General features: G+C 63.3%; 1 protein-coding gene across 2 annotated transcripts; it reads right to left on the bottom strand.

The window, feature by feature from the left end:
- Positions 1 to 298: 298 nt before the first annotated feature.
- Positions 299 to 27,744, bottom strand: TPPP (tubulin polymerization promoting protein). 2 transcript variants are annotated; one of them, XM_047094465.1, is made up of 4 exons: positions 27,677 to 27,744; positions 15,737 to 16,057; positions 4,962 to 5,115; positions 299 to 4,792 (listed from the first exon to the last, which is right to left on the bottom strand). In XM_047094465.1, the coding sequence occupies exons 2-4, from the start codon at positions 16,051 to 16,053 to the stop codon at positions 4,598 to 4,600; spliced, it is 666 nt and encodes a 221-aa protein (XP_046950421.1). In that variant the 5' UTR covers positions 16,054 to 16,057; positions 27,677 to 27,744; the 3' UTR covers positions 299 to 4,597. The 2 variants fall into 2 exon arrangements, with proteins under 2 accessions (XP_046950421.1, XP_046950413.1); XM_047094457.1 differs by lacking the exon at positions 27,677 to 27,744 and having other exon boundaries at positions 15,737 to 17,403.

Raw genomic sequence — 27,744 nt, 5'->3', positions numbered from 1 at the left:
CTGCAGTTAGACTTACTTTTAATGTCTGCTGGTGCAGTTTTCCCTGTTGTGTCTTAGAACGAATGCCTTTATCCTCAGTTTTGAAAACTATGTCACAGAGGATTTCATGTTGGTACTTACTCGAGGACATCATTGCTATGTCTGGGCCCCCACCCGGGGCTGCACCAGGGCGAGATTGGAACGAGCCTGGGACTACGAGGCAGGTGGCCTGGGGTCAGGCCAGGAGTCACCCCGTCTAAATGAGGAAGCAAAAGTCTCCTCCCTGCGGGGAGGTGACGTGAGACCCTGTGAGCTGTGGCTCCCGTCCCTCCCACAGCCCCTCCCACAGCCCGTCCGTGTTAGAGGTCGGCGCCTGTGTGTGACTGCTGGTGTAGGTGGTGCACCTGGAGGACAACAGATCCACATTTCAACACCTTTATTTATCACTTTACCAATTTGACACACAATGTTAACAGCGAACACAGGAGGAGCAGTATGCAGACAGACACGAGCCGTTTCGCTACAGGTTTGCAGGTCAGGCCTTGCAGGTCAGCTCTGACCGGGGACACCGTGCCTCACGCTCTGGGAGGGAGAGGAGGGCCACCCCGATCCCATACACATCCCTGGTTGAGTGCGGCTTTGAGACGCCAGCAGACGTGCCTTTCTGGGTCGGAACACCCAAGACGTCGACTCTACTCTTCACCATCACACTGATAAAGTGATACACTCAGGACTCCCTAACGGTAACAAAACAGTGTAAAAATATATTGCATATATATATAAATTTATTTCCCTTTCCTGAAAAAAACTTAGTACAAACTAGTAGTATACGATCCCTTTCAAGTTTCTTTTAAGTTGTGCGGGTTTCCTTTGTGTTTGGCTTGGTTTGGGTTCTCAAGAGTCTAGAGGGAGAGAAAAAAACCTCTCGAAGCTCAGGGTGGCCACTGCCCAGCCCACCTGGGGCCATGCCCTCCACATGCCCGGGGACAGAGGCCATACCCTGAACCACCAGGTTCCACAGTGTTCAGTAGTCAATCAGTGGAGGGGAGCTGTTCGGGGTCAGTGTTTTAAGGACATTCTAGCCTATTGGTAACTTCACAGTACAGCTGAATTGTCAACCTGGCCTGCACGGAACAGGTGACGACGGGGCGTCCCATGTGGCGTGGGCTGCGGGATGGGGAGCAGCCAGCTTGTGTGTGGAGAGAGCTGGGCTGGGTCCCCAGGGCAGGGCCAGCACATGCTTTTCCCGTAAAGGGCCAGATGGTGAAAATCTTAGGTGTCCCCTCCTACCACCGCCACGCGACGTAGCGCAAAAGCAGCCACACGTCCTGCCCGACTGAGCACACGGGCACAGCTGGGCGCCAGAAAACTGTTCACAGAGGCAGTCTGGGGTGGGGGCATGAGCCCGCTGCCGCAGGCCCTGTCCACCGAGCAGCCAGGGGGACGCCCGCGGCCTGTCCTGAGCGCCGAGCACGGGGACGCGGACGCAGAGCCACACCAACAGGAAGTGGTGCCCTCGAGCCGCCTGCGCGCACCGTTCCCCGGCTTCTCGCATCGGCTGTGATTTTCATCTGCCGCAAACGTAGGACTGGGGACACTAGAGGTGTGAAAATACTCCAGTATAAATATATATCTTCTGCGATAACATCCTAAACTTACATGATTTGAACTTCATTTTGGTAAAGCTGACTGTTACCGCCGCCTAGTTGCCTATCCTATCACGTTAAATAGAAATAAATAAGTGTTCTGGTGTGATCAGTGTTAAGCACCCTCCTCCAGTTCTCCTGACACTCAGATGCTGCCAGCCCTGCCCTCCCTGGCAGAACGCGTCCTGTCTCCTCGTGCTGTGCGGTCTCTCGCTCACACGTAGACGCTGGATTTCTGGGTAACCGCGGTTAGTAGAAGCTAATTGGCATCGCATATAACATGCAGCAAAGACACACACCCTGCCTGTGTGTTCTCCGTGTTCAGACCCCGATGGAGGAGCATGCGTGTGCGTGCGTGTGCGGGGGCCACACACATGCGGCGACACGTTTAGCAGATGATTTTAAGCTGATGGAATGGAGAGCGCTGAAGTCTCGTGATGGAGTCTTTGCTACCTCCCCCTCCTTCCTGACTGAGGGGACGTCCAGGCTTTGGGGACGGGCGCCGTCCGAAGAGGCTTTGGGGTTGGGCAGGGGAGGCAGGGGAGACTGCAGCCCCTGTGTGGCCAACCGGACCTCCCTGCTGTGGGACGGGGTGGACCGCCAAGGGGTCCCATTCACAAACCCCACGGGAAGGTGCTGTGAGAACAGTCAGGAGCGCACTGGGAAACGCTGGTCACAAGTGAGCAGCTCGGCTCCACCAGCCCGCGGCACTGGTGCCTCCCGCTAAGAAGAGGGCTGCTGTGGGGAGGGCGTGACAGCAGGGGTCCCCGTGGGCAGGCAGATGTGTGGTTTCTCTTGCTTAGACCCCAGTCTCCCAGGGTGGTCCTGGGGAGGCTGTTTTGCCTGGAGACTCCGCTCTGGCACAGAAGATGGCCTCCTGGGGGTGAGGGGGGCTGAGAAGGGCCGGTGGAAGGGGGGCTATGCATTCCCGGTACAGGCTGTGGCACGGGGACCCTCGTCCCTCTGCTCACTGGGGCATGCATACTGTGGGAGCCAAGGTCCTGCTGGACTCCAGTGTCCACGCTGTGTCGTGGCTGTGCTAGTGGGGACCCAGGTGTTTAATGGCAGGAGGCGGAGCCCCACCGCCTCAGACGGTGCTCCCCAACATGGTGCCCAAGAGGATCTGGGAGGAGGTCTTGTTTGTGATCTGCTCGTCGTTGAGAAACATTTGTCGTGTTCAGAGTCACCTTCCAACATTTCCCACGTCCTCCCCTTGCCTCCAGATCCTCACCGCGGTCCATCCGGGGGTCCTGTGTCCTGCTTGCCTGTCCCTCCTCCAGCACTCAGTCCTCGGTTTCTCCACCTTCCCCCACTGTGGGGTGGAGAGGCCTGGCCGGGCAGCTCAGGATCGCCAAGGTAGAAACTAGAGACTGCAGTGAGCACAGGTGCCTCAAGGCCTGCAACCATCTCTGATTTTACGCCCTGGGAAGTCTCAGAACCTCGGGAGGAAGCTGCTGGCGAGGCCCCACCGTGGGGGCGAGGGGGAGGACCACATCCCTTCAGAGGGGCCAAGCTGGATGGGAGCTCGAGCCCCGAGCCCCACCGCACAGACGAGGGACCATCCCCGGCTCTAGCGACGACCAGCATGCCCTTTGGGCACAGGGAGGCGGGTGCGTGTGCCACCCCGGTGCCGGTCTATTTCAACCGCCTGTGCTGTGCGCCAGGGAGTGCCCCCAACCAGCCAGCCACCACAGACACAGAACAGTGGCCAGGGTGGACGGGCTCCAAGAAGCATTTCCCTGAGGCTCCCGTGGGCTTTTCCCAGGACCAGCGCCAGGACCACACGGCCCCACCAGTCACTCGCCAGGCTTGGTGGCACTTCTGCAAGGGGACACGTCCCCACGAAGCCGCTGTGACAAGAGTCCCAATGCTCGGCTCCCCTGTCCCAGCCTCACGGAGAGACCAAATGCCAACAAATGCTGCTGGCCTCGGGGCCCTTTGTGGGCCTGCCTCCGTCGTGTGGTTTTCTGCATTTGCAGGGGTTGGGAGAGGTTAGGGAAGACTCATGCAGAGACTGAACCACGAACCTGAACAGCGAACAGGGAGCAGCCACGGGGACCCACAGCCCGGAGGCCCTGAGTGTGAGTGGGGCCCCGGACAGAAGACAGCGTCATGCCAGCAAAGCGATTGCACGGGAAGCCTCGGCCAGCAGGGTCTCCTGGCCTAGAGACACAAACGGCAGGAGAGAAAGGGGCAGAAACGGTATTCTGTCTTCGCTGACCCATTCTGGGAACAAATACGTTTCCAGTTTCTTCTTAGGAAAACACAGTAAAGTGAACGGTCTTGTCCTTGGCTTCCATTTTGACAACTTCAGACCGTGTTCCTCTGGTCCACTGAGGAGCCCCTTCCACTGGCTCACCTTTCTCCGGCTCCACGACGTGTGTGCGTGTGTGTGTGTGTGTGTGTGTGTGTGTGTGCGTGCGAGCATGTGCGTATTGCAGGCACACACATGTGGGTATGTGTGAGTGTGCACATGCAAGCACCTGTCCCACCTCCCCACACCTTCATGATGTCCTGTTAGCAGCTCACTTCTGTCTTCTTGGTGCTGCTGGTTAGTGCGTTAGCTTGTGCTGCCCTCGAGGTTCCAGGGAGGGGTTTGCAGTTCAGCAGGTGGCCACCTTCTGACAGGGTCTGTCCCACTCACCCCTTGTGGCTCACCGGCCCCTTTAAAATGGTCTTTTCGCCTGTAAGTCAGGTAGCTAGTGTGGTCTGGTCCCAGGAGACGCTCTGAAAAAGGCCATTTGTTGTCGGCCGGCACTGGACGAGGCAGGTGTGTTAGAAACGGTCAGTGATTTCGGGGCCCCACTTGGGGGTCAGAGAGAAGCATGCCAGGCCCCGGGCAGGGGGAGGCCTGACTGCCACCCCCGCGGCCCCCCGGGGCCCCAGTCTTGAGTTCTGCCCCAGGGAGCAAGGGAATGTAATGAAGTGTGAGGTGGCGCGGGCCCCCGCGGGAAGGGCTGCTCCTGGGCTGGCTACTTGCCACCCTGCACCTTCTGGTCATAGGTGCCCGCGTGCTTATAGCCCGGTACGTAGCCCGACTCATCCACCAGGTCCACACGGCCCGCCTTGCCCTTGCCCTTGCCTGATGGGTCGAAGCGTTCCTTGTGGGAGCCCGTGAACTTGGTCGTGTCCGTGAGCCGGGATACAGTGGGCGACGAGATGGCCTTCTGTAAAGGGAGAGAATGGGGCGCGCCCGTGTGAGCGCAAGGGGCCAAGTGAGCGCGTGAGGCCGTCGGCAGCTGGGTCAGCACACCCCCAGGGAGTAACACGTCTGCTGTCCCACCCCAGACCCCACGGGCTGCTGCCCTCCAGGGAGTCCCTGCTAGCCATGCTCACCGTCACCCCTGAGATGATGGGGGCCTTGCCCTCGATGAGCCTGTGCACCTCGCGGACGGCCTCCTCGCTGCTCTTGTCTTTGAATCTCTTCTTGGAGAGCTCTTCAAGCGCCTCCTTGAACTGCTCGAATGTGATGGTCCGGCAGGATTTCCCTCTGAGGGAGGAGAGCGCTCAGGGCCCGGGCCAGGGCCACTCCCCTCTGTAACTCACAGCCCCACCAAGTAGTGCCCCCAGAACCTGCTGACATCCGGGGACCAGGTGATGTCAGGGGACCCCTTCCCAGGGACCTGGTGGCATCAGGAGACCCCTGCCCGGGGACCAGGTGACATTGGGGAAACCCTGGCCCTGCCCAGGGACCCGATGACATCGGGAGACTACCTCCCAGGGACCTGGTGACATCGGGGGACCCCTGCCCCTGTCTGGGCACCCAGTGACATCGGGGTAACCCTGCCCCCACCCAGGGACCGGTGACATCAGGGGATCCCCACCCAGGAACCTGGTGGGGGCCCAGTGGCCTTGGGGAACCCCCACCTCTCTCCCACAGCAGAAATCAAGTCTAACGTTAAAATACAGAATATGCCCCTCCCCCACCCTGGTGTGCACTGTTTATGCCCAACAGTCGGTCGCCATGGGCAACGGCAGCAAATATAAATTGTCTTGGAAAAAAGCTTAAAGGAACCACATCCTTTATGAACAACTGGACATTAAAACAAAGCTGTTGTCTGGGTCTAAAATGGGGCGTGTGTGGCGTCCACTCAGAGCGGGAGGGAAAAAGTCAGGTCAAGACGCTCATCCCATCTGAACCACACAGAGGCCGAATCCTGCCTGGGGCCACCGTGGCCCGACGTCCCTGTCATCACACGGGGACGGGGTCGGGCGGCCGCCTCGCCGATACGCCCAGCAAGGTGGTCCCAGGGCCCGTCCCTCCTCCCAGGACCCCCACTGCCCCCACCTGAAAGCCGCCTGCCTAAGGGGCACAAGGGGGCTAGGGGCAGATGCAGCCCTATTCGTGCCCTGCCGCAGGCCACTCACAAAATTTCAGGAAGATTCTAAACTGTGCACGTTTTATAATTTTTACTAAAAACCATTTTTCCCACTTTGGATCTCTCCTGCTAATCCATGGAGTGAGTTGTCAGGGTTTTAGAACAAGAGGTCCTGTGGGGGCGGCTCCTTGCCATGCAGGGACACCCTGTGGGTGCAGAGGCCTGAGGGGGACGGCCCTGCAGATGTCCACGAGCAGACGGCCCAGAACAGCCACAATAACCACGAAGGCACAGGGACAGACCCACACGAGGGTTTCCGCGGAAGAGCAAAGAAAGGCAGCTCAGCAGAGAAAGGGCCGTCTCTAAACGGCTGGTGCTGGTACAGCGGGGACCCAGCCCTGTCCCGTGCCTCGAAGTGCCTGCAGAGACTCACTCAAAACGGGCCATCGTCCTAAGTTCAGCACAAAGCCTAGAACTATAAACTTCTGGAAGAATACCTAAGAGAAAAACTTTGTGACCTTGGGTGAAGCAAAGATTTCTTAGAAACAACACCAAAAAAGTCCATAAAAGAAACAAGGAATTGGAATGCACCGAAATTTAAAACCCCACGCCCTTGAAAAGATGCTGTTCCGAGGAATACGAAACGAGCCACAGATGGGGAGAAAACACGTGCAAACAGACACCTGAAAGAGAAAGTTTTTCAAACTTAACAGGGAGGATCCCACATAGAAAACGGGGCAAATACCCGAACCGGACACTGTCCAGGAAGACCCCTGGGTGGCCAGGGCAGAGCACACAAAGCGCCACCCCACATGGCGAGTCCTACCGGGCCGGACGGCCAGCGTGGCTGAAGCCGGTGAAATGGCCGCACCGGGACGATGTGGTCAGCCGGGCACTCCGACGTGGCGTCCACCCGGGGAGGCGGTTGGGCAGTTACGGCTCTGAGCCCCCACGTCTGGGCTCGACGCAGGACAGACGCACCGCAGTCCCACGGGAACCACGTAGTCAGGTGTCCTTCAGCAGTGAACAGCTGGACACCACACGCAGGGACTCAGAGGCACTTGACGTGCCCGTCGGAAGACACGGGACACAGCCCGCAGTCGGGGAGCGGGGCTGGGAAGCCGGAGCCCCCACGGGGCCTGCACTCAGCACAAACGCCCCTTCTGTCCTCGGGTGCTGGTCCCGACCACGACCGCACAGCAGGGGCTGGTGGCCTGGTGGGTGCAGGGATTCCTCAGACCCAGTGGTGGGCAGTGGGCTCTGCCCCCGCAGCAGTTGGTCTCGACCCCCCCCCCGCCCCCCGCAAGCCTCTGGGGAAACCTTCCTGGGCAGCGAGGTTCTCACAGCAGCCGCCCCGCACGGAGATCCCTGCCCTGCTGCCGGGCCAAGGCCCTGTTTGTTTGTCCTGGGCCGTCAAAGGCACTCCTGTCTCCTATTCACGCCCTGCCCGGGTGGCATGTGGATGCCAGGCCTGACGGCCAGCCCCGGGACTGGCCGCCGGAGCACGCAGCCCTCTCTGGGCACCGCGGCACCAGGCGCCACCAGTGTGAGTCACTTGAGCTGGGGGTGGGGGGGAAGGCTGACGGGGGCTCCCATCAGAGGGCCACATTCAGAGCTGGTGGACACGGGCCTAAGGCCGACTCTCCCGCTCCACCTGGCCGGGCCGGGTGTCCCCAAGTGTCCCCACCGTGACTGCCCAGCAGGGAGTTCTCCCCAGGGGACCCGGCACCCTGCTGCAGAGAGCCATGCGCAGCAAGTTCTAGAATGACAATGCCCGTCTCTTCCCCAGAGACACTGATCACATTACACTGCTCTCTGGACACAGAGTGAGCCTGTTCTCCAGAGTCCACAGGACTGGAGGGTGTCCCCACCCCTGAAACCCCCTCTCCCGGCTCCAGGCCGGGCTGGCCGGTGCCCTGCCTGCAGGCCCGCCCAGCAGGAATGGGGTCACTGATCACACACAAGGCCCCATGAGCTGGGGTTTCACTTTGCTTCCCAAGCCCTGTGTCCCCCAGGCCTCCAGACCCAACTCAGGGTGGGCAGGGGGCTGAACCCTGCCAGTGCCAAAGGTCACCCGGGGACACTGGGGCTGGCGGGGGCCAGGGCAGCCCTCCAGAGACAGGCGTATGTCCCTCCAGGGCCAACAGCAGGAAGGCTCCCGGGCTTCGGGCCAAAACGTGCCAGCACCTCCATGATTCAGGACCGATGGCACTCCCAGGGACACCTCTCCAAGAGGTGGGAGGCAGCATGCTGGGTCATTATGGAGAACTTGCCGCTCGGGTGGGAGGAAGCTACTGGCCCCCCGTGCACCACCCCCCCCCCCCCACCGCAGCAAAGCCAGGGCCCTGGGAGACCTGTCCAGAGGGCAGCCTGGCTGGCCAGGGTGACAGCGCAGGCAGGAAGTGGGGTGTCGAGGGGCCACTTAAGGCTCTGATGAGGCTCAGTGAGAAGGAGGGGCCTGTGGGGAATTCCTTTGGGCTGGCAGGAGTGGGGGGCTCCTGGGGGAGCTGCCATTGTGGCTGTGACGTAGCGGTGCCCTCACGTCATGCCTGACCTGGGGCAGCTCCCAGGCCAGACCAGTGGCTCCAACTGCACGCTGCGCCCAAGGAGGACCGCCGGTGGGGCGCCTGGGGGGCTCTGTCGGTCAAGTGTCTGACTTCAGCTCAGGTCGTGGTCTCAACGGTACACGAGTCCGAGCCCGGGTTTCGGTCTCTGTGCTGACAGCTCAGGGCCTGCTACCGACCCTCTGTCCTCTCTCTCTGCCCCTCCCCTGCGTTCGCTTGCTCTCGCCCTCTCTTAAAAAAAATAAACAACAAAAAAAGGAGGACCAGTTGCAGCCAGACCTTCCTGGCAGACAGCAGCCGCCCTGCTCCTGCCCAGGGCTCCCCAGTGCTGCTGACCAACCCGCCTATCAGGGCCCGGGCACAACCATGATGCTGTGGGTCTGTAGGGGCCGCGGGGAGGCCCCGATCTGCCTGAAGGGGCAGTTGTGGCCCCGACTCTTCCCCGCCAAGTAGGTAAAAGCCACCCTAGCGTGCTTGCTTCGTGTAGGAGCCTGGGGCTGGGCTTGCCCTGTGAGGGGCAGGGGCGGGGTCCCTGGGGGCTCCAGCCACCACCCCCCGCCCACAACCTGCACCCCTAGTTGCCATCGTGGCTATGGCAGGGGATGGGCTATGAAACAGACCCACTGAGGTCACTGAAACCATTTCTGAGCATTTGGGGAAGGCCACCTTAAAAGGACAAAAGGTGTGCTGAGACCCAGCATCCACATCAACCCAGCGAGGGGCCAAGGGCCAGCAACTCCCCGATTCCAGACGCACCAGGCTGCCCACCGCGGAGGCCCTGCATGGCCTCGGGCCAGGAGAGGGCCCCCACAGAGAAGGCCTCAGCCACGTGGCCATCCTGACCCCGCCGCTGACCCCGAATGCCCACGCTCGCTCGCCCCCCGCCTGGACAGTGTGGGCCCTGGGCAGACCCGGCACAGGGGAGCCCCCGTCCCTGGTGTCTCTGGGATGTGCCCGCCCGCACGGGGCCCTGCCAACCTCACCCGGACCTCCCGTGGACGCCCCCGCCCCACAATCGTGGTGGAACGGCGGCGGGCAGCATCTGGACTGTGTTCTGTGGGGAAGGCTCAGCTCTGTTATTCCCGCTTCCTGCCTCGGACAAGTCCCACCACGTCCGGGCCGTGGCCGTGTCCCGGCTGGGGCCTCGGGGTGTGTGGCAAGAATGGAGCCGGTCAGTGGCCGACAGGCCCCAGGGAGCCCCGCCAAGGTGCTTCTTCCTAACCTGAGACCCAGACGCCAGCATCATGTTGCAGGAAACACGGCCCCTCACTCTGAACACACGGCGACCCCCAAATAGGCGCGCGCATGGGCCAGGAGGCCGCCCTCTGCCCCCCTCAGGCCGGGCCCTCCACCTGCACCCCACGCGAGCACACGGGCAGAACTGAGGGGACGCTGTCGTCCGGGCTCCCCACGCGGGGCTGTCAGGGTGCTGTTCGTGCTGGGCACACAGAGTCTGGATTAATTAGTATTTCAGACCCACCGAGGTCTGCCCCTCGGGGCCGAGAGGGTGCCAGAAGGCTTTGTCTTGGTAACAATAGCGTTCAGTCGAGACCTGGAGCGGAGCTGCGAGAAATTTGTTTAAAATTTAACACATAGTAACATCAAAACAAACAAGCGCTGCCGTGGCAACGGGACCTAAACAAAGCCTGCAGATACCCGGGCTGGCGCCACCGCCCGCAGAGCCATGGCAACCGCCTGCAAACAGAGCGGGATCTCCTCCACCAGTCAGCGGCTGTGGCTCCGCGTCCGTGGCTCCCACGAGGCGAGGACGCTTCTGCCACGGCTGCCGCTTGGAACAAGTGTGACCCCAGACCCCATCGATCAGGACGTGCACGTCCCGCCCAAGACCACCCTCGTCACAAGGCCAAAGAAAAGCAGATCCAGACGGTCTCCTCGGGACCTCCCAGCGTCCTCTAACCCTGCAGCCTTCCCTTGGGACCCCACGACCCCGCCCGGGACACCATCCACCTCCCCTTCCGGGGACAAGGCACGATGCCCCTGCCACACCCTTCCAAGGTGACCAGCAAGCCTACCCGGGCACGGGCCCTGCCCGCACCTGCCCCCTTGTAGGGGCCCCAGTGGCCACCACAGGCCCGTGTGACTGCGTTGTGACCACAACCCCTTGCCGGGCTGGGCCCCCCCCACTGCCCACCCATCAGACGACTCCCCCCCCCCCCCCCGCGCCGATGCGAGCCGGGGCAGAGACGCCAGGGGTCCCAGGGAGCCCTGGGCTCTGCAATGTGGAGCCCTCTGTGCCCAGGGGCCGGGGGCCGAGCCTTGGCCCCAAGCTTCTGAGCGGCTGACGCCCTGCCTCCTGGGACGGGGACTGCAACCAGATGGGGTTCCCTTGCGGGTGCTCACACCAGGGCCCGCGTCCCACTCCCTGGTGCACGCAGGAGGGCACCCGTCCTCGGAGTGAGCCACCTCCCCACCCCCGGGGGTGTGGAGAGCCTGAGTTCTACCCGTGAGCACACATGCCTGCGTACGTGCACACGTGTCCTGGGAGCCGTGTGCGTGTATGTGCTTCTGTGCACACGAGTGTGGGCTGTGAGTGCGTGTGTGCATACGTGTGCAAATGCCTGTGCGCAGTAGCGTGGAGGCAACTTTCTGTGACAGGAATGAAAGCTGACGGAAGGAAGGGCTGCCATCACCCGTCCCGACAGTTCGACGTCTGGGCCGGCGCCGAGGGTGTGGGACCCCTGGCGTGTTACCGGCTGTGCCTTCCCCGCCCTGTTGAAACCCTCCCCGAGGGACACGGCTCTGAGGTTCCTCTGCTCCCGGGCCTGCCCATGTCTCCTGGGTGCGTGTGGTTTCCCAAGGTCAGTGCTGAAGGCCCGAAGACACGCCCAGGGGAGAAATGGGGGCCATGCTGGGCCTCATCGGGGTTCCTGCCCCCCAGCTCAGGACACGTGGGCCCCCTGGGGCTCCTGCTGCCCCCACCCCAGCAGTGTGAGCACACGGTAAACACGGCTGCCCTCCTGTGCCTCCCGCTTGGGGTGCCGGAGCACGGCTGCACCGCTGAACCGCTGAACGAGTGCTAGAGACACCTTCGGAGGCAGCCGCGGGCTCCCGTCTGGCCCTGGGGGTCGGCCAACAGCGGCACCACATGCCCGAGACCGGCTGGCCGTGGCAACCGTCCACGGGAACCACACCACGGATCTGGCTCGTGTTTCTTAGCAAGGAGAGCAGGCCAGCACCCCCCCGCCACCACCCCCTCGGCAGAGGACACAGCACCTCGGGCTGGAACCCGGTCCCTGGTGATGATAGCATCTCCAGAGTCAGGTATCAGTCCCCTTGGTCACAACCCCGGGGGCCACGGGGACGGCAAACGTGCAGACCCCCAGGTGGGGACACAGAGCGCTGGTCCCTGCCGGCTGCCAGACTGCCATCCTGGGCAGTGGGTAGAGTCAGGCTCCGTGTGGCTCCCTGGTCCCCAAAGGTCCTGAAGCCCCCAACCCGGAGACACGGGGGAAAGAACCAAGATGCGGCCCCTCCCCGGCCCCCTCCCCGGTGGACGCCAAGTAGGAACACTTCAGCACCTTCTGGGCCGAGGTGGCCCGCCCCTGCCCCTCTTGGGAATGCCCTTGACCCTGAGGCCACACTTCCCAGAGGCTCCCAGAGTCTGGCCCCTGCTCTGTGGGGGTGACCCTGGGGATCAGGCAGACCCAGCCGAGGAGCGCACAGCTTTTCATCTCCAGGGGGCAGCTTGTAGCCGAGGAGGGTCTAGAAGATGCCCCAAGGACACGGCAAGAGAGGTCGGGAACCCGCGCCCCAGGTGCGTGGGGGTTCAGGTGGGCTGGGCCTCTGTGACGAGGTGGGACGGCACAAGTCAGGGTCCAGCAGGTCTGCGAGCAGGGCGGCGGTGGGCAGGGGTCAGCCCCGAGGCTCAGGCCGAGGTCAGTGTGACAAGGTGACCAGAAGACCCAGCACACCCCAGAGGGGAGGTCCCGCGCAGCCGAACCCCACACGGACACTGAAGTCCAAGACGCGTGGAGGACGGTGGGACCAGAGCGCCCAGCCAGGCACAGAGGCGGTGGGCAGACAGGGTCGGGGCAGAAGGGGGCACAGATCAGAGCAACAGAGGGGAGCGGGGGCAGAGGTGGGGGGCTCATTTGTCCACACCGGCTCCTCCACCGGGCTGTCTCCTCAGCCTCCACCGGTGGGAGGTGCGGGGCCCGGGGGGTGCGGGGGCACAGGCGACAGAACGGACGTTTGGGCCCAGGCGACGCCGTGTGGACACCCAGTCAGAGGAGCGGTCCGTCTGCTGGAGAGCGGTCCGGGTTCGGGGACCAGGGCCCTCAGGCACCAGGGCTCTACAGACCAGGGAGCCGATGAGGGACCCAGGAGGTCCGGAGCGCGCACCTGCCCTCCGCCCGGGGCCCTGCCCCACAGACACTGCGCAGGTCGGCGGGCGGAGGGGCGGGGACACCGGGCCCCTGGGGGTTCTGGCCCACACTGTCGGCAGAACGTCTCCGGGGCTCCCAGGGCGTCGTCACCTGGCCCTGGGGATGGAGGGTCTACCTGGGACCCCACACCAACCACGGAGCACCTCCCGCCCTGCACCCCGCCTTCCCCTCCTCCTCCTCCCCCTGCACCCCGCCTTCCCCTCCTCCTCCTCCCCCGCACCCCGCCTTCCCCTCCACCTCCTCCCCCTGCACCCCGCCTTCCCCTCCTCCTCCTCTCCCTGCACCCCGCCTTCCCCTCCTCCTCCTCCCCCTGCACCCCGCCTTCCCCTCCTCCTCCTCCCCCTGCACCCCGCCTTCCCCTCCTCCTCCTCCCCCTGCACCCCGCCTTCCCCTCCACCTCCTCCCCCTGCACCCCGCCTTCCCCTCCTCCTCCTCTCCCTGCACCCCGCCTTCCCCTCCTCCTCCTCCCCCTGCACCCTGCCTACTGCTCCCCGGCACCCCCTTTCACCTTCTCCTCCTCCCCCTGCACCCCGCCTTCCCCTCCTCCTCCTCCCCTGCACCCCACCTTCCCCTCCTCCTCCTCCCCTGCACCCCGCCTTCCCCTCCTCCTCCTCCCCCTGCACCCCGCCTTCCCCTCCTCCTCCTCCCCCTGCACCCCGCCTTCCCCTCCTCCTCCTCCCCCATACCCCGCCTTCCCCTCCTCCTCCTCCCCCATACCCCGCCTTCCCCTCCTCCTCCTCCCCCTGCACCCTGCCTTCTCCTTCTCCTCCCCCTGCACCCCACTTTCACCTCCTCCTCCTCCCTCTGCACCCCGCCTTCCCCTCCTCCTCCTCCCCCTGCACCCCGCCTTTCCCTCCTCCTCCTCCCCCTGCACCCCGCCTTCCCCTCCTCCTCCCCCATACCCCGCCTTCCCCTCCTCCTCCTCCCCCTGCACCTCGCCTTCCCCTCCTCCTCCTCCCCCTGCTCCTCGCCTTCCCCTCCTCCTCCTCTCCCTGCACCCCGCCTTCCCCTCCTCCTCCTCCCCCTGCACCCTGCCTACTGCTCCCCTGCACCCCCTTTCACCTTCTCCTCCTCCCCCTGCACCCCGCCTTCCCCTCCTCCTCCTCCCCCTGCACCCCGCCTTCCCCTCCTCCTCCTCCCCCTGCACCCCGCCTTCCCCTCCTCCTCCTCCCCTGCACCCTGCCTTCCCCTCCTCCCCCTGCACCCCACCTTCCCCTCCTCCTCCTCCCCTGCACCCTGCCTTCCCTTCCTCCCCCTGCACCCCGCCTTCCCCTCCTCCTCCTCCCCCTGCACCCTGCCTACTCCTTCTCCCCCTGCACCCCCTTTCACCTTCTCCTCCTCCTCCTGCACCCCGCCTTCCCCTCCTCCTCCTCCCCTGCACCCTGCCTTCCCCTCCTCTCCCTGCACCCCGCCTTCCCCTCCTCCTCCTCCTCCCCCTGCACCTCGCCTTCCCCTCCTCCTCCTCTCCCTGCACCGCGCCTTCCCCTCCTCCTCCTCCCCCTGCACCCCGCCTTCCCCTCCTCCTCCTCCCCCTGCACCCTGCCTACTGCTCCCCTGCACCCCCTTTCACCTTCTCCTCCCCCTGCACCCCGCCTTCCCATCCTCCTCCTCCCCTGCACCCCACCTTCCCCTCCTCCTCCTCCCCCTGCACCCCGCCTTCCCCTCCTCCTCCTCCCCCTGCACCCTGCCTACTGCTCCCCTGCACCCCCTTTCACCTTCTCCTCCCCCTGCACCCCGCCTTCCCCTCCTCCTCCTCCCCTGCACCCCGCCTTCCCCTCCTCCTCCTCCCCCTGCACCCCACCTTTACCTCCTCATCCCCCCTGCACCCCAGCCCTGTGCCTTCCCCTCTGACCCTGGGCCTTGGGAGTGGAGGGCTCACTAGAATCCCTTTCCCTCAGCTGTGGTCTCCTTGGGGCCTCTGCCCGGACCCTGAATTCTGACTGGTTCCTCCTCTGGCACCAAGTCCCCTCCACCTGGTGAGCGATCTGGGTCCTAAGGGTTGGTTTTCTCGTGGGGCAACTCTACCCTCCTGCGGCCTCCCAGCTCTGGAGGAGAAGGCTGCCCCCTCGGTCGGTGGTCACTGTGAGGACAGGCACCAGTGTTTGCCCAGGAAAGCAGGCAGACCTCCCTGGACAGACACACCATGTCTGGTGACACGGAGTCACAGCCGCTGGGGACACACAGGGAGGAAACCATCCACCGCTGAACGTACAGGGAGGGCACAGGGCCGTCCCGGGAAACGTGCCCAGGTCACCGGGACGTGCAGCTAAGGCATCACAGTAACTGAGATGGACAAGTGTCAGAAAGAAGCTATTTTCCCACAAGTGTGACCTACACCGAGATCGCTAGACGCCAGGCAGCCTTGGGCGCGCTGTGACATTTCTCGGGTGGGTCCTCAGGTTTGGAGGGCGGGAGGCGGGGGAGGGTGTCCTCGGGCCGCAGAAGCGCCCAGAGGGACGGGGAAGGCACGTAACCACGCCTGACGCTCTCTCCAGCATCCAGGAGGAAGGACACGCGCACGCGTGCGGGAAGCACACGGGCTCACTGCTCACAGCCACCGAGTCCGCGGCGACGACGCTGCATCAGAGTTCGGGTGTGAACGCCTCCCCAGGCTCGAGGGTGCGAGGCACCTGTCACGCCCGAGGGGCAGGCTTCTCGGCTCTGCCGCCAGCTCCAGGGACCCCCGCCAGCCCCGGCCAAATCCTGGGCATCTTATCCGTTGAAGGGACGGGTCAGGGGCACTGGCACATCCCACCCCCTCACTGCCAGCCGAACACAACGCCCACCGGGAGTCCCGAGTGCGAGGCCCGGGGGGCACTTACTTGATTTTGCTGAAGACGATGTCCACGTCAGTGACGGTCACGTTCTTCCCATCGATGACCTGGCAATCCTTACACAGCTTCGACCAGTTCTTGCCGTGCATCTCCCGCCCGGTGGCCCTGGTGTCCCCGTGCACGGCAAAGCGCCGGAAAGCCTCCTCCAGGGCGCTGAGCTCTGGGGCCGCAGCGGCCGCCCCTTCGCCGGCCCCTTCTGTCTCCAGTGACAGCCTCTTGGCCGCTCTGTCCTTTGCGGAGTCCCCTGGGGACTTGGGGGGTGTCTTGTTGGCGGCCTTGGCGGCCTTGGCCTTGCTGTCAGCCATGTTGCTGGAAGAGGAAGGGGAGAAAGGGGTCACCACGCTTCTACAGAGCCATGCGTAGGGCAGGAGGCTGGCCGCCCATGTCACAGCGGGCACCCAGGATGGGGCAGGTCCCTCGGGCATCAAGCTACTGCCAGGCACTCTGCCCCTCCCAGCGCTGGCCCCCGCCAGGCGCCCGGTGGTTGGATGAGGGCTGTCCCCAAACAAAGTCCACGGGGAAGCGCCCGATCCGGCCTCCTGTGGGCTCGGCGCCCCTCCTGTCACTCCCCTACCGGCCACTGTGTCATTGTCTCCTTCCTGGGCCACATCTGCTTGACTCTCCAGAATGATATCCTCCCAAGGGACCTGCCAGTGATGGGGAGGGAGACCCGGAACCGTGGGCTGCGGACCTAGTGCAGGCACATGGCGGGAGTGGGAGTGTGGCAGACGTGGCCCCAGGGTGGGGACCACATGTGGGGCCCCTCATCAGGAGCCCAGCGGAGGCTGCCCTGCCCTATCCACGGGTCTCTGCCTTCGTGCGGCACCTGATCCCCAAGGCCGGTGGGTCCCTGTGGGGCCCCCTCCCTGTGTCACGGCCAGTGGCCCAGACAGGAGCCTGAGGTGTCCAAGCCCCACCGAGGTGTGTGACCGAGCCCCCAGAAGTCGCTTCCCAGGGGAGCAGCGGGTGGCCGTCCGTGCCCCAGGGGGCTCGGCAAGAGCAGAGTGCCCCCAGGGCACACGCAGAGTCCTGAGCGGCAAGCATGTGGTGAGTCCTCAGTTCAGTGAGCGTCCCCTCCCAGTCCGGGCTGGGGGCCCTGGCTGGCCCAGAGGAAGCCAGGACGGGCACCTGAGGCCGGGGTCACCCACGCCCACCCGGTCAGCAAAGCCGGTGCAGGTCTGGACCGACGGCTCTCGAGGCCACCCGTGCCCTCTCCTCCAGGCGGCCCCCTGTGGATGCACAGGGAGCAGACCCTCTAGGCTCCCGCAGGCCCACCCAGGGCCAGGACCCCGGCGCCTGCCTTGGCAGTGCCTGCCCTCAGAGGGACCCACAGCAGAGGCCGGGTGACACCCAGTTACTTCCAGTGTTATCGCTGACCCCGTTTCTCTGTCTGAAAAAGGAGCTTCTTAGGGCGGAGGGAGGAGGAGTCACAGGCGTTCTGCGTGTCCTTTCCCATCCTTTGATAAATCCACGTGCTATATGACGAGATAATGACACGATTAGTTTGTAAAAGCCCGAGAGCTCTAGCAGAGGCTTCCTGGAATACCGAGCTGTCGAGAGAGGCCTGTCTGTGCCGACGATGGCAGCCCGGACCTGCGGGCACGGGTCTCCTGGTCACCCGAGGAGAGCCCTTACCTTGCAGGGCACAAATCAGCACCCAGTGGGGGTGGAGGCCCCTCACGTGTGACCAAGTACGACCAGGGATGCCCAGGGATCACTCTGGCTGGCCAGAGACCTGGCGGTCCGAATGCCCTGCCCACTCCCTCCGTGTGAGGACTTCCCCCAGCTCAGGACCGCCCCAAGAGTTCCCTACACCCCCACGACCCCCCACTCTCTGTGAAACCCTTGAGTCTCTCTCCTTGCCCTCACCTGCTTTCCTGAAAAAAACCCAGACTGTTTGGGGATGTGTAAGAATCAGGGTGGGGAGGGGGGGAAGTGAGGAGGGGGAGGAAGTGAGTGCAGGGGGGTGGGGAGGAAGTGAGCGCAGGGGGGTGGGGAGGAAGTGAGGAGGGGGAGGAAGTGAGTGCAGGGGGGTGGGGAGGAAGTGAGGAGGGGGAGGAAGTGAGCACAGGGGGGTGGGGGGGAAGTGAGCAGGGGGAGGAAGTGAGTGCAGGGGGGTGGGGAGGAAGTGAGCAGGGGGAGGAAGCAAGCGCAGGGGGGTGGGGAGGAAGTGAGTGCAGGGGGGTGGGGAGGAAGTGAGGAGGGGGAGGAAGTGAGCGCAGGGGGGTGGGGAGGAAGTGAGTGCAGGGGGGTGGGGAGGAAGTGAGCAGGGGGAGGAAGCACCCAGGTCTCACGTGAGCCATGCCCCTGGGCCAGAAGGGTCAGGAGCAGGGAGCTGATAAACACCCACACTGGGTGTGGGGAGACTGTGTTACTGGATTTGCATTTTCAAAGAAGGGCCTCGAGAGGCCCTGCCAAGGTGGAATTAGGGACCGGGGGCGGGGGGCCAGAGGGCAGCCCCTGCCAGCGGGCCCCATACGGACCCGGATGGGCCTGAGCCCCAGTGTGTGCCAGACAGGGACCATCCCGCCACCGGGAAAGGCTGTCTCTCAGGCGCCATGTGGTCTCCTCGGCCCCCGCCCCCCGGGAGCCATCGAGGCCCCAAAGAGGCACCAGGCCAAGGCCCCCATTTCCAAAATGAGTCGGGCCCCAATTCAGAAGGACTCTCCCTGGCAACCTCCTTAAGCCTCGACTGCCTAAAGCGAAACTTACAGAAAAGGTGACACAGGACAGACCCCGACAGACCACTGTCAGCTGCCACACGGCCGTCAGCACACAGAATTCCTGACCAGGAATTCCCTGACCTGGGATTCCCTGTTAGTGATGTTCCTGCGACAGAAGCAGGTGTGTCTGTGAGCAGGCTCTGTGGAAGAGCTGCACTTACACTTGAATCAGAGACCAGGGATGGCGTGCAGAGTGGGGCAAGGTGGGGGCCGGCAGGACGCCTGTGTCTGGGAATCTGGACAGGCCGCAGGGAAGCCAGAGCTCACCCAGACCCCTGTCCCCCAGTCCTCCACATGCTGCTGGCTTCTGTCACTCTTCCTGGGGGCCGCATGAGCCCCTCCTCTGGCCCCATCTCCCCCGGAACCTCTGGCCTGGAGGTGAGCGGCCTCCCAGAGACCCTGTCTGAGAAACGCCAGCCCCTCCTCCCGCCCACCTGCCCCTGGGCCCCCGCTCCGAGAGGGGGGAGAGCCCACCGGTGTGACCCCAAGTGCCCCAGCACACTCCCGGGCTCTGTCCTGACTCCTGGAACTCCACGTCGGTGTCCCTGAAGGGGCCAGGGCCTGCCCAGCTGGCACCCCGGTGTCCTGAGCTGGCCTCCCCGTGCTGCTGGGGTGCGGTGTGAGTCCAGGCCCCCGAAACAGGGGGAACCGGTGTCCTCCTCGGGGACACCCTGCAGCCACAAACCCAGAAGAGGCGGCTATTCTTTGCAAAATAACAGGGCTGGCGTGTCCCGAAGCCTTGGAACCCAGAGCGTTCCCTGGAGGATTCCCTATTTGCGTGCAGGGGCAGGGACACAGGCCTGCGGGCCTGTGTGGGGGCTGCTCGCCCCGCCAAGCCCCTTGGCTCCCAGAAGTGCCCGCCCACGAAAGGCAGGATCTTGTTCAGGGTTCTTGCCTTAACCTCTTCCGCTAAAGGCGCAGCGCCAGCCCCTCTGGGTGCAGTGGAGTCTGCAGGGGACACACTGTGTTCCAAGTGGAATTGAGAACCGGGCTCTGGGCCCCTGAGGGACACCACAGGCCCTGTAGGGGGATAGGGCTCCTGGGGGCGGGCGCATCACAGGGAAGCTTCTGGAAGCCACTCTGGCTCTCCCTGAGCCCCTGCTCAGTGTCCCTGCTATTCACTCCCACGTCTCCCGGATCTTGACACCTGGGCCCAGGCCAGCGAAAGCTCTAGGTGCTGAAGCCCCGGGGATGGTCGCTGGGCCCACCGACGGGACGCCGGGGCCCAGGGTCCAGACCGAGACCCCATTTCTGTGCCAGAACCCTCAAGGGACCTGGCCACACAAGCATAAAGCGGGATCCTGCTCAGACCTCATAGGCGGCCAGGAGCCCAGCTGGGGATGGGGGCTGAGCCAAGGAAACCACGAGGAGGCCGTGGGAGGCACCTTACCGGATGCCACCAGACTCTCAGCGACAACGCGGAGACGGCGAACAAAAGGCGCAGACAGAAGAGAACGACAAGAGACACGCTCCTTGCCCCTCTGAGGCTTCCAGGCAGACCCTGTGGGATGCGGCGGGCAGAGGCACCGAGGCTGGCCCTTTCCAGAACACTTCACGCGGCTTGCCTCCCTGCTCTCCACCTTCTACCAGGGCCCAGAGCCCACCTGGAGGCTCCGGCCCCGGGCATCAGGGTCTAGAGGTGCATCGCCCTGGCTGCTGCCCCTGGGGGAACAAAGGCACTCGTCCCCGCTGAGGGCCGCTCCAGGCGGTGAGAGCCTCCCGGGGCCACTCGTCCCCGCTGAGGGCCGCTCCAGGCGGTGAGAGCCTTCCGGGCGGACAAAGCAGGCTTTCTGAGCTGCGCATTCCCGAGAAACACTGGGGCAGCCAGGAATCCCACCCTCCACAGGACACAGCCCCAGTGAGAGAGCTGGCATGACCTGGGCTGTGTGAGCAGGATACGGCTCAGGTCCCAGATCCCGTAGCCTGAGGCCACTGGCCCCGACAGGTCCCCCGGGGCCAGGTTGTCCAGGCCCTGAGGCCAGGCCATCGTGTGTTCCCAGTCAGAAGACCAAACTGAGTTCTCTCCAATGGAAAAACACGAGCAGAGCACCAAGCTGTGTCTTGTCTGTGTCCCCGAACATCCCGGGGCCACGGACCTGTCCTGCACTGTCCCGCAGCAAGGTTGCCTTGGGAGCCCCAGCCTCTGACCTGGGGAGCTGCTGCCCAGCTGGTGGGTCAGGCTTAGGGGCAGCCAGCACACGGGGGCCAGGCTGGACGGGGCTTGGGGGCCGGGAGGGACGGGGCTGGGGGGGCCGGGAGGGACGGGGCTAGGGGGGCCGGGAAGGACGGGGCTGGGGGCTGGGCAGCCAGCACAGGGGGGCCAGGACAGGCTGTGTGCTCTCCAAAAGGTGACCTTGTGGGGCAGAAGCCTTTCCAGTAAGGGAGACTGAGGAAGGCAGGGCATCTTCAAACCCCACCTACCCCTTGAGGACCTCTGGGTGGCTCTCCCCAGCCCCTTAACAGCGGGACATTCTCCTCTCACCACGAAGCCAGGGATTTCGGGGGGACCCGCTTCCCTCAGAGAGTTTCATAGAAGCCATAGAAGCCACAGCTCACCAGGAGTGTGAAGCGGACCACGTCTGCATGTGGATCTCAGAAAATGAAGGCTGTGGGGGCCAAGGGGCAGCCCCAAAGGGCACCACGGCACCCCCCAATCCCGAAAGAGGGCCTCAGAACCAAGGAGAGCAGAGTGGCGTGGGGGGGGTGGCCCCCGGGCACCAGCAGGGACAGAGGAGGGGGCTCGGCCCACCCGGGCCCTCTGGGGTCTCCGAGACGGCCGCCCAGGCCCCTAGCCCGTGGCTCACCGTCTGGGCCGCGGGCTCTCTAAGACCTGTCCCAAGATGCTCGGCCCACAAGTCCCAGCCACGACACGGGAAGCTCCGAAGCCCTGAGTGTGCGGGTGCCGCGTTTCCCACCCTTTACACTCCGGTCTTGGTGGGCTGAGCCGGAGGGAGACTTGAGGCTCCCGGACAGATGTCCCCGGGCAGGTGGCGCCCCACGGGTTGGATGAGGACACGGTGGAAACTTCCAGCCGCTCAGTCACCCAGCGCCTGGCCCCACAAGTGCCCGGCCAGGGGTCTCTGTCAGCGCCTGCAGGCAGCCTGAGGGCAAGCGGAGGGGGCTGAGAGGCGGCCCCGAGAAACGAACGGCCGCATCCTAACCCCCAGAACTGTGAACGTGACCTTGTTTGGAGAAAGGGTCTTTGCGGGCGTCATCAAGCTGAAGATACCAAGGCGAGGTCTGATTTGCCTGGCGGCCCTGAACCCAATGACAAGTGCTCTTGGAAGCAGACACACAGACATGGGGGAGGCCACGTGATGACAGAGCCACAGCCCTGGAACCCCGGGAGCTGGAAGAGGCAGGAAGGACCCTCCCCAAGACCCTCCGGAGGGAGCGAGATCCCCCGGCCCCCGGCCCCAAGCCTCTGGCCCCAGCACTGAGAGAGGATAAACTTCTGTGTGTTAAGTCACCGTTTTGTGGCTCTTTGTCACAGCCACCTCGGAGCGCTCAGGGGACCAGAGAGACCAGAGGAGGAGCGTCCCCCACAGATAACAGTGCGTGGAGGAGAGAAGCCAGGGGCCGTGGCCCAGAGGGCCCAGAGGATCAGGCGGGGCCGGGTTCCAAAGGCCCCTGGAGGACAGGCTCCCAGTACAGGACAGCCATATGACACCTGCCTGCTGGGATCCCTGCTCTGGCCTCAAGTTGCAGGCACTGGGCACAGGAAGAGGCGGCTCACACAGCCTGTTGCTTTAGGAAAGGCTTAAAGCCCACGCTGGGGCAGTGGCCAGTGGGGGTGGGGGTGGGGGGGTGGCGGGTCCTACACAGCCCTGCTGCAGGGGCGAGGCGGCCAGGTCCCGGCCTCGGTGGGAGCCAGAGTCACTCCACACCGCAGGCAGACCTGAGGAGCTGCCCATGGATACAAAAACTGTCCTTCACAATCCTAAACAAAACATTAACCAACGGAATCCCGTCAGAGATAAAAAGGATCAACACTTTGCAGTCAAGTTGGGGCGGGGCCGGGAATGTGGCTAAATGTGAGGGTCACACTTAAGCCACCGTCATAAACGCAGGGAGAGCATCTGACGGAAGTCAGCATGTACGCATCATGCGAATTCTTAGTAAATCGAAAAAAGAGGAAAACTCCTTAATCTGAGAAAAAGGGCCACCTGCAAAAAAACTGAAAGAAGCCGCCACACTTGAAATATTGAAAGCGTTTGTTTTTAAGTTGGGGCAAGTACTGTATTCCCCATGTCAGTACAGAAAGACAAGAAAAGGAAATGAAGATATAAAAATTGTTAGGGAAAAAAACTCATCATCTGCAGCTTCTAGGGTTGTGCACACGCCAAACCCAAAGGGATCCCAGGACGATTATTAGAACCAGTAAGTGAGTCTAGTGGTGTTTCTGGATACGTGGTCAACACACAAAAGGCAATTTCATTTCTGCGTAACAGCAAAGACGCACAGTAAAAAGCATTTAGAAATGCAACATTTAAAATATGAAGAAATACAAGTTCCTAGGAACACTGCTCACAGAGGACGCACAGACAGTCAACACAGAAAACTCGGCCACTGAAGGAAACGAAAGGCCTAAATGATGATGTTATGAACATGGGTTGGAATCTACGTACAGAAAGATGTCAACTGTCCTTAAATTCGACCACAGGCTTAACTTAATCTGGATAAAAACTCCGACAGCTTTTGTGTCTAGTGTCTAGACGCACTGAGCTGACATATGTGGGAGAAGGGCTGTGAATACACAGCGATCTTAAAAGAAAGACAAGATTTGCTCCGTGGGCATGGAGACTCGAGAGAAAGGTCTGGAAGCAAAGACAGCACCAACGGGACAGAACCACCAACGGGAGGGACGCCAGAGCCCAAACACATGCGCACACGTGTGTGACAAGGTGGCCCTGCAGAAAAAAGGGAGGAGCATATTTTCAGTAAATGGCAGACGCAGGGGAGACGGGGCGTCGACACCACCCTTCAGGCGCTCCGAGGACTAACGTAGGAGAGGCAAAATCCTCAGGAAGGTGAGGGCTGAGGGTATCTGACGTCCCGGGGATAGAGAAAGACCCACTGCACAAGCCTCGAAGATCGCTGCCCTTAAAGGAAACCATTGTAGGATGGCAGCAGGCTGAAACCAAGAACTTTTGTTCATCAACAAATATCACCGATGGAGAGAAAAGGGAAGCCACGGGGTAGGAGAAGATACAAATACGGGCTTGTCTCCAGAACCCGTAAAGGACCCTACAACTCGATGAGAAAAAGGCAGCAAGTCCAGAGAAGCAGGCAGGGGCCCCTGCCGGGCTGGAAGGCCCAGGGGGGCAGGGCCTGCAGGGTGTCAGGAGAACGGAGCCTCAGACCCCGAGGACGCGGGGGACAGCTGACCAAGCGGCAGGAATCAGAACCGGGGCGCAGCGGGCGGCGCGGCCGAGGGGGGGCCGTCCACCCACAGACGTGCGACCTGCTGCCACGGGAAGGGTGCAGTGAGTCCCGAGGGAGCAGGCCAGGGGCCGTCAAAGGCCGAGGGGCACAGGGCCAGGGGCCCCAGGGGCTGCCACAACTGGTCCTCCGAAGCACCGAGAAGAGGGGCCACCCTCGAGCGTCTCCCACCCACCAGCTCCCGCCCCTCAAGCCAGGGGCACTTCCCCAGCTGGCTGGACCGTGGGACACAGCCACACGACAAAGAACCAGGCTCCCCTGTTCCCTCGAGGGACAGGCAAACGTTCTGGAGAGACCCCACACAGAGACAGGGGAGCCTCGTGCCAGTCACTCAACCCAGACTCAACTAAGCAGGGCAGCCTCGGGTGGTCCTGTCTGGCCAGCAGACCCCTAGCCGAGGTCCGGGGATGGGGACCACTGTCCGTGCCAAGCCCTGCTGGCTGGCAGAGTCATGAGCAAAAGCAAACGGGGTCACCGTCTTAAAGCCCTGGTTTGGGGACAGTCTGTCCTACGGCATTAAATGACTGGAGCGGGGTCGAGGGTCAGTGAGTGCACGAAGCACGTACACCTGGATGGAGAAGGAGGGTGCGGGCGGGCTTTCTACAGACAGCTTGTGACGCAGGGCCGCAGGCACACTCGAGGAGCACCTCACTCAACCTGACTTAACGTCGGTTCTGGGCCCAGACCCACACCTGCACCGCACGCCCCACCCCCCCGCTCACCCGGCGCCCCCCCCACCCCCGCCCCATGCAGGTGAGACAGCGGGGCGTGTGGGGACTGCACGGGGTCACCCGGGGGCGCCGGCTGCTGGGTGTTGTCCCCACTGCGGTGGGGCTTCCCAGGTAAAGGCCACCTGGCAGGTGCTCAGCAGACATGCAATCACACAGGTGTGACAGGGAGAGGTCTGGGGAAACGTGGCTCAGGGCAGGAGGTCACACGGAGCCCACGCGGGGGCACTGCACTTATGCCAAGAGAACCAGAGACACAGGCACCCTGGGGACATGCTGGAGACCCGCAGGGACACGTGGGGACACACGGGGACACACGCTGGGGACACATGGGTGCGCCCCACCACAGAGGCAGCAGGAGGAGTGGAAGAGGCTCCAGGTGGTTTTAACATCTAGGCTTCAGCAAAGGTAAGAACCCATCATTCCTCACCACAAACCTAATTAAAAACAAGAAAAAGTCGGTGTGCACGTGCTCCTCCCAGGACCGGCTGGCAGGTCCCGCTGCTGAGAGAAGCGAGGGCTGGGGGCGAGGGCGGGGAAGGCAGAAGACTGTCACTGCCTTACTCTCCGTGCAAGACTTTGGACTCTTCACCAAAGAAGGTCCTGTGCTTGGACGCTAAATTACACCTCCCGGCTGACGGCCGTCCTGTGCTATTGCACAGTTCCAGGGAACAAGGAGCCTGGGAACAGACCGACACCCCACATCAGATGGGAGCTGGGGAGGAGGGAGGGGCAGCCCCCCCACAGGCCGCTCCTGGGGCTCACACAGGGCCGCACCCTCACCCGAGGCCCCAGCAGGGCCAACCCCGCACCCCGCGCTCTCCGCTGCCGCAAACGGTCCCCCTGAAGACGCACTGCACCGCCGAGGGCAGACACCAGGCTCCGTCCCCACCCGGAAAGGCTGGAGACCACGTCTGAGCCCAGGTGCAGGTGCAGGTGCGCTCCATCCCCCCACCCCCTCGAGGCAAGGCTGCTGCTTACACGCAGGGGAGTGTCTGCCAGGTCCAGGGTCTGAGGGCTCAGGGGCACACGCCCCGCCCCCACCGCCCTGCAGCCGAGCCCCTCCGAGCCCACAGAGGACCTGACGCTTCAAGGTGCAGCAGGGCCCTTGCCTCGTGGTCCCAAGATCCCCAGACGTGCTCCTCCTGCCTCACCAGCAACATCACCAGCTATAAATAGGCCTGGCTTCCAGGCAGCGCAGCCTCTCCCAGAGGAAGCTTTTCATTCTCAGTCTCTCCTGCCGGGAGCACTCTGCCGCCCTGAGGACCGTCTGGCTGCAAAAAGCCTTCTCTGCATCCTCAAGCAGTGACGAGTGATTTAATTTTCTTTCAATTCTCCCGTGATTTACACATTTTCCACCATGAGTATTTATAACCTCCTATACGGTTTTACCACAGTTATTGACTGAGACCTCAAAGGATTCGGGAAGAGGGCCAAACAGCACCAGGGAGATAAGAATACAGCCAAGAGAGCTTCCCATGATCTCCATCACTTCATCCTTCCGGACTCACGGAGAGGGATTTTCTAATGTAGCACTTAAGTTATGGTACCTTTCTGACTCACGGAACCCTCTGGAAATCGGGAAAGCGGCAGACCCTTCCCCCAGGAGAATGCACATACCCTCCTACCGCAGGCGATTTGCAGACAAATTCACCAGCACCGCTCCCCCCAGAACCCTCGAGGAGCCCTGTGATTTGGACCATGTGACGGGAACAGTGGCTGGTACCAGAGACGGGGTCACAGAATCCAGCTTAATTAAGGCCTCGGTCAAGCCGCTGTCTCGCTGTCCCACCCCCATTTCCTGCCTGTTCCAAGCTCTCTCCCCATCACTCCAAGCCCCTGTGGTCCCAGGGCTCTCAGGATCCAGGTTGGCCTTTACCAATCACCTCCTAGGAGTGCGGGGCTGCCCTGGATTGTGCAGAGCTCCCCCCGCCCCCCCACCTCCATTGGGTCCTCCCTGAGAGGCTGGCCATGGGGAGTCAGGACAGGCCTGCAGAGTGGGACATAGGAGCTGGGTCCTTTATCCAGCGTCCCCGAGACCCTGCCGAGACCCTGCCGGTATCCAAAAAATGCCAGGTAAAGTAACCACTAAATACGCAGATAGATGGCCACACTGTCAGCTTACCCTAAACGGTGTCTCATCTTCAGAGACACCAAACGCCTGTCGAAATAGTCATGAGCAGAGTGGCAGGAATGGATTTTCTCCCCAGCTCATTTCAAGGCTGCGTTTGCGTAACTGAAACCGCAGAATAAAGGGTTTCTCTGGTCCTGCTGCACAGGTGGGGCACTGCTCCCCAGAGGTGTGTGAGCAAACCTGCTGGCAGCCGATCTCTTCATCCTGACTGCCGGGTTCTGTGCTCACAGGCGATAAGAGAACGTGACACCCTCCGGGGAGGCTGCTGGAGTCGCACACTGTGCGGCTGACACTGTCACCTGGCGTGATAATGGTGACGCAAATGCGGCCGGAGAGGGGCCTGGGACCCCGAGGGGGCGGCGCGGTCTCTGCCAAGGGACCACGCTCACTCTGGGCCCTCTGCGTGGCCCCGGGTCTCCCGGAATTGGGGCTGCAGGGCACTGGCTTCATTTCACACCCTCTACGCCCTAATCCCCTTCGGTCTTGCCACCCCAGGCCTGGGCGTCCGCGTAGCGGGACGTGGGGAGGCAGCAGCGGCGGCGGCGGCGGGGAAAGGGGCTGCCGGGAGGGGGGGGGGCGGCTTCGTCGCGTGAAGCGCTGCCGCCCAGACAGGCCCAGCGCCTCATCCGGGGCCCACGCACCAACCACCTGTCCCTTGCAGCGGGGTCGCCCCCGCCCGCGCCCCTCGAGCCCCCGGACCCACACCCCCGACGCAGCCCCCGGGGGCCTCAGCGCGCAGCACCGACCGCCAGGCAGCCCAGGGCCGGGGATGGGGGCGCACGGACGCAGGGGGCCGCAGCCAGGAGGAGGCGCGGCGGGCGCAGGTGGCAGGCGCGGCGGGCCCGGGCGGGGTGGGTGGTCCTGCGTCCAGCGCCCCGGACCGAGCTCTGCGGACGCTTACCTCGGAGATGCGGCCACTGCAGCGGGCGCCTCCGCGACTCGGCCGCGCGCGACCGGGTGTCCGGCGAG

The sequence above is a fragment of the Lynx rufus genome, unplaced genomic scaffold (genome assembly GCF_022079265.1).
Source record: "Lynx rufus isolate CCGP_SWC_20201006 ecotype Redwood Valley unplaced genomic scaffold, mLynRuf1.p SCAF_1, whole genome shotgun sequence".
Classification (NCBI taxonomy): Eukaryota; Metazoa; Chordata; class Mammalia; order Carnivora; family Felidae; genus Lynx; species Lynx rufus.
Note: the sequence above shows the minus strand (reverse complement) of the source record. Positions and strands in the feature narration are given on the sequence as shown.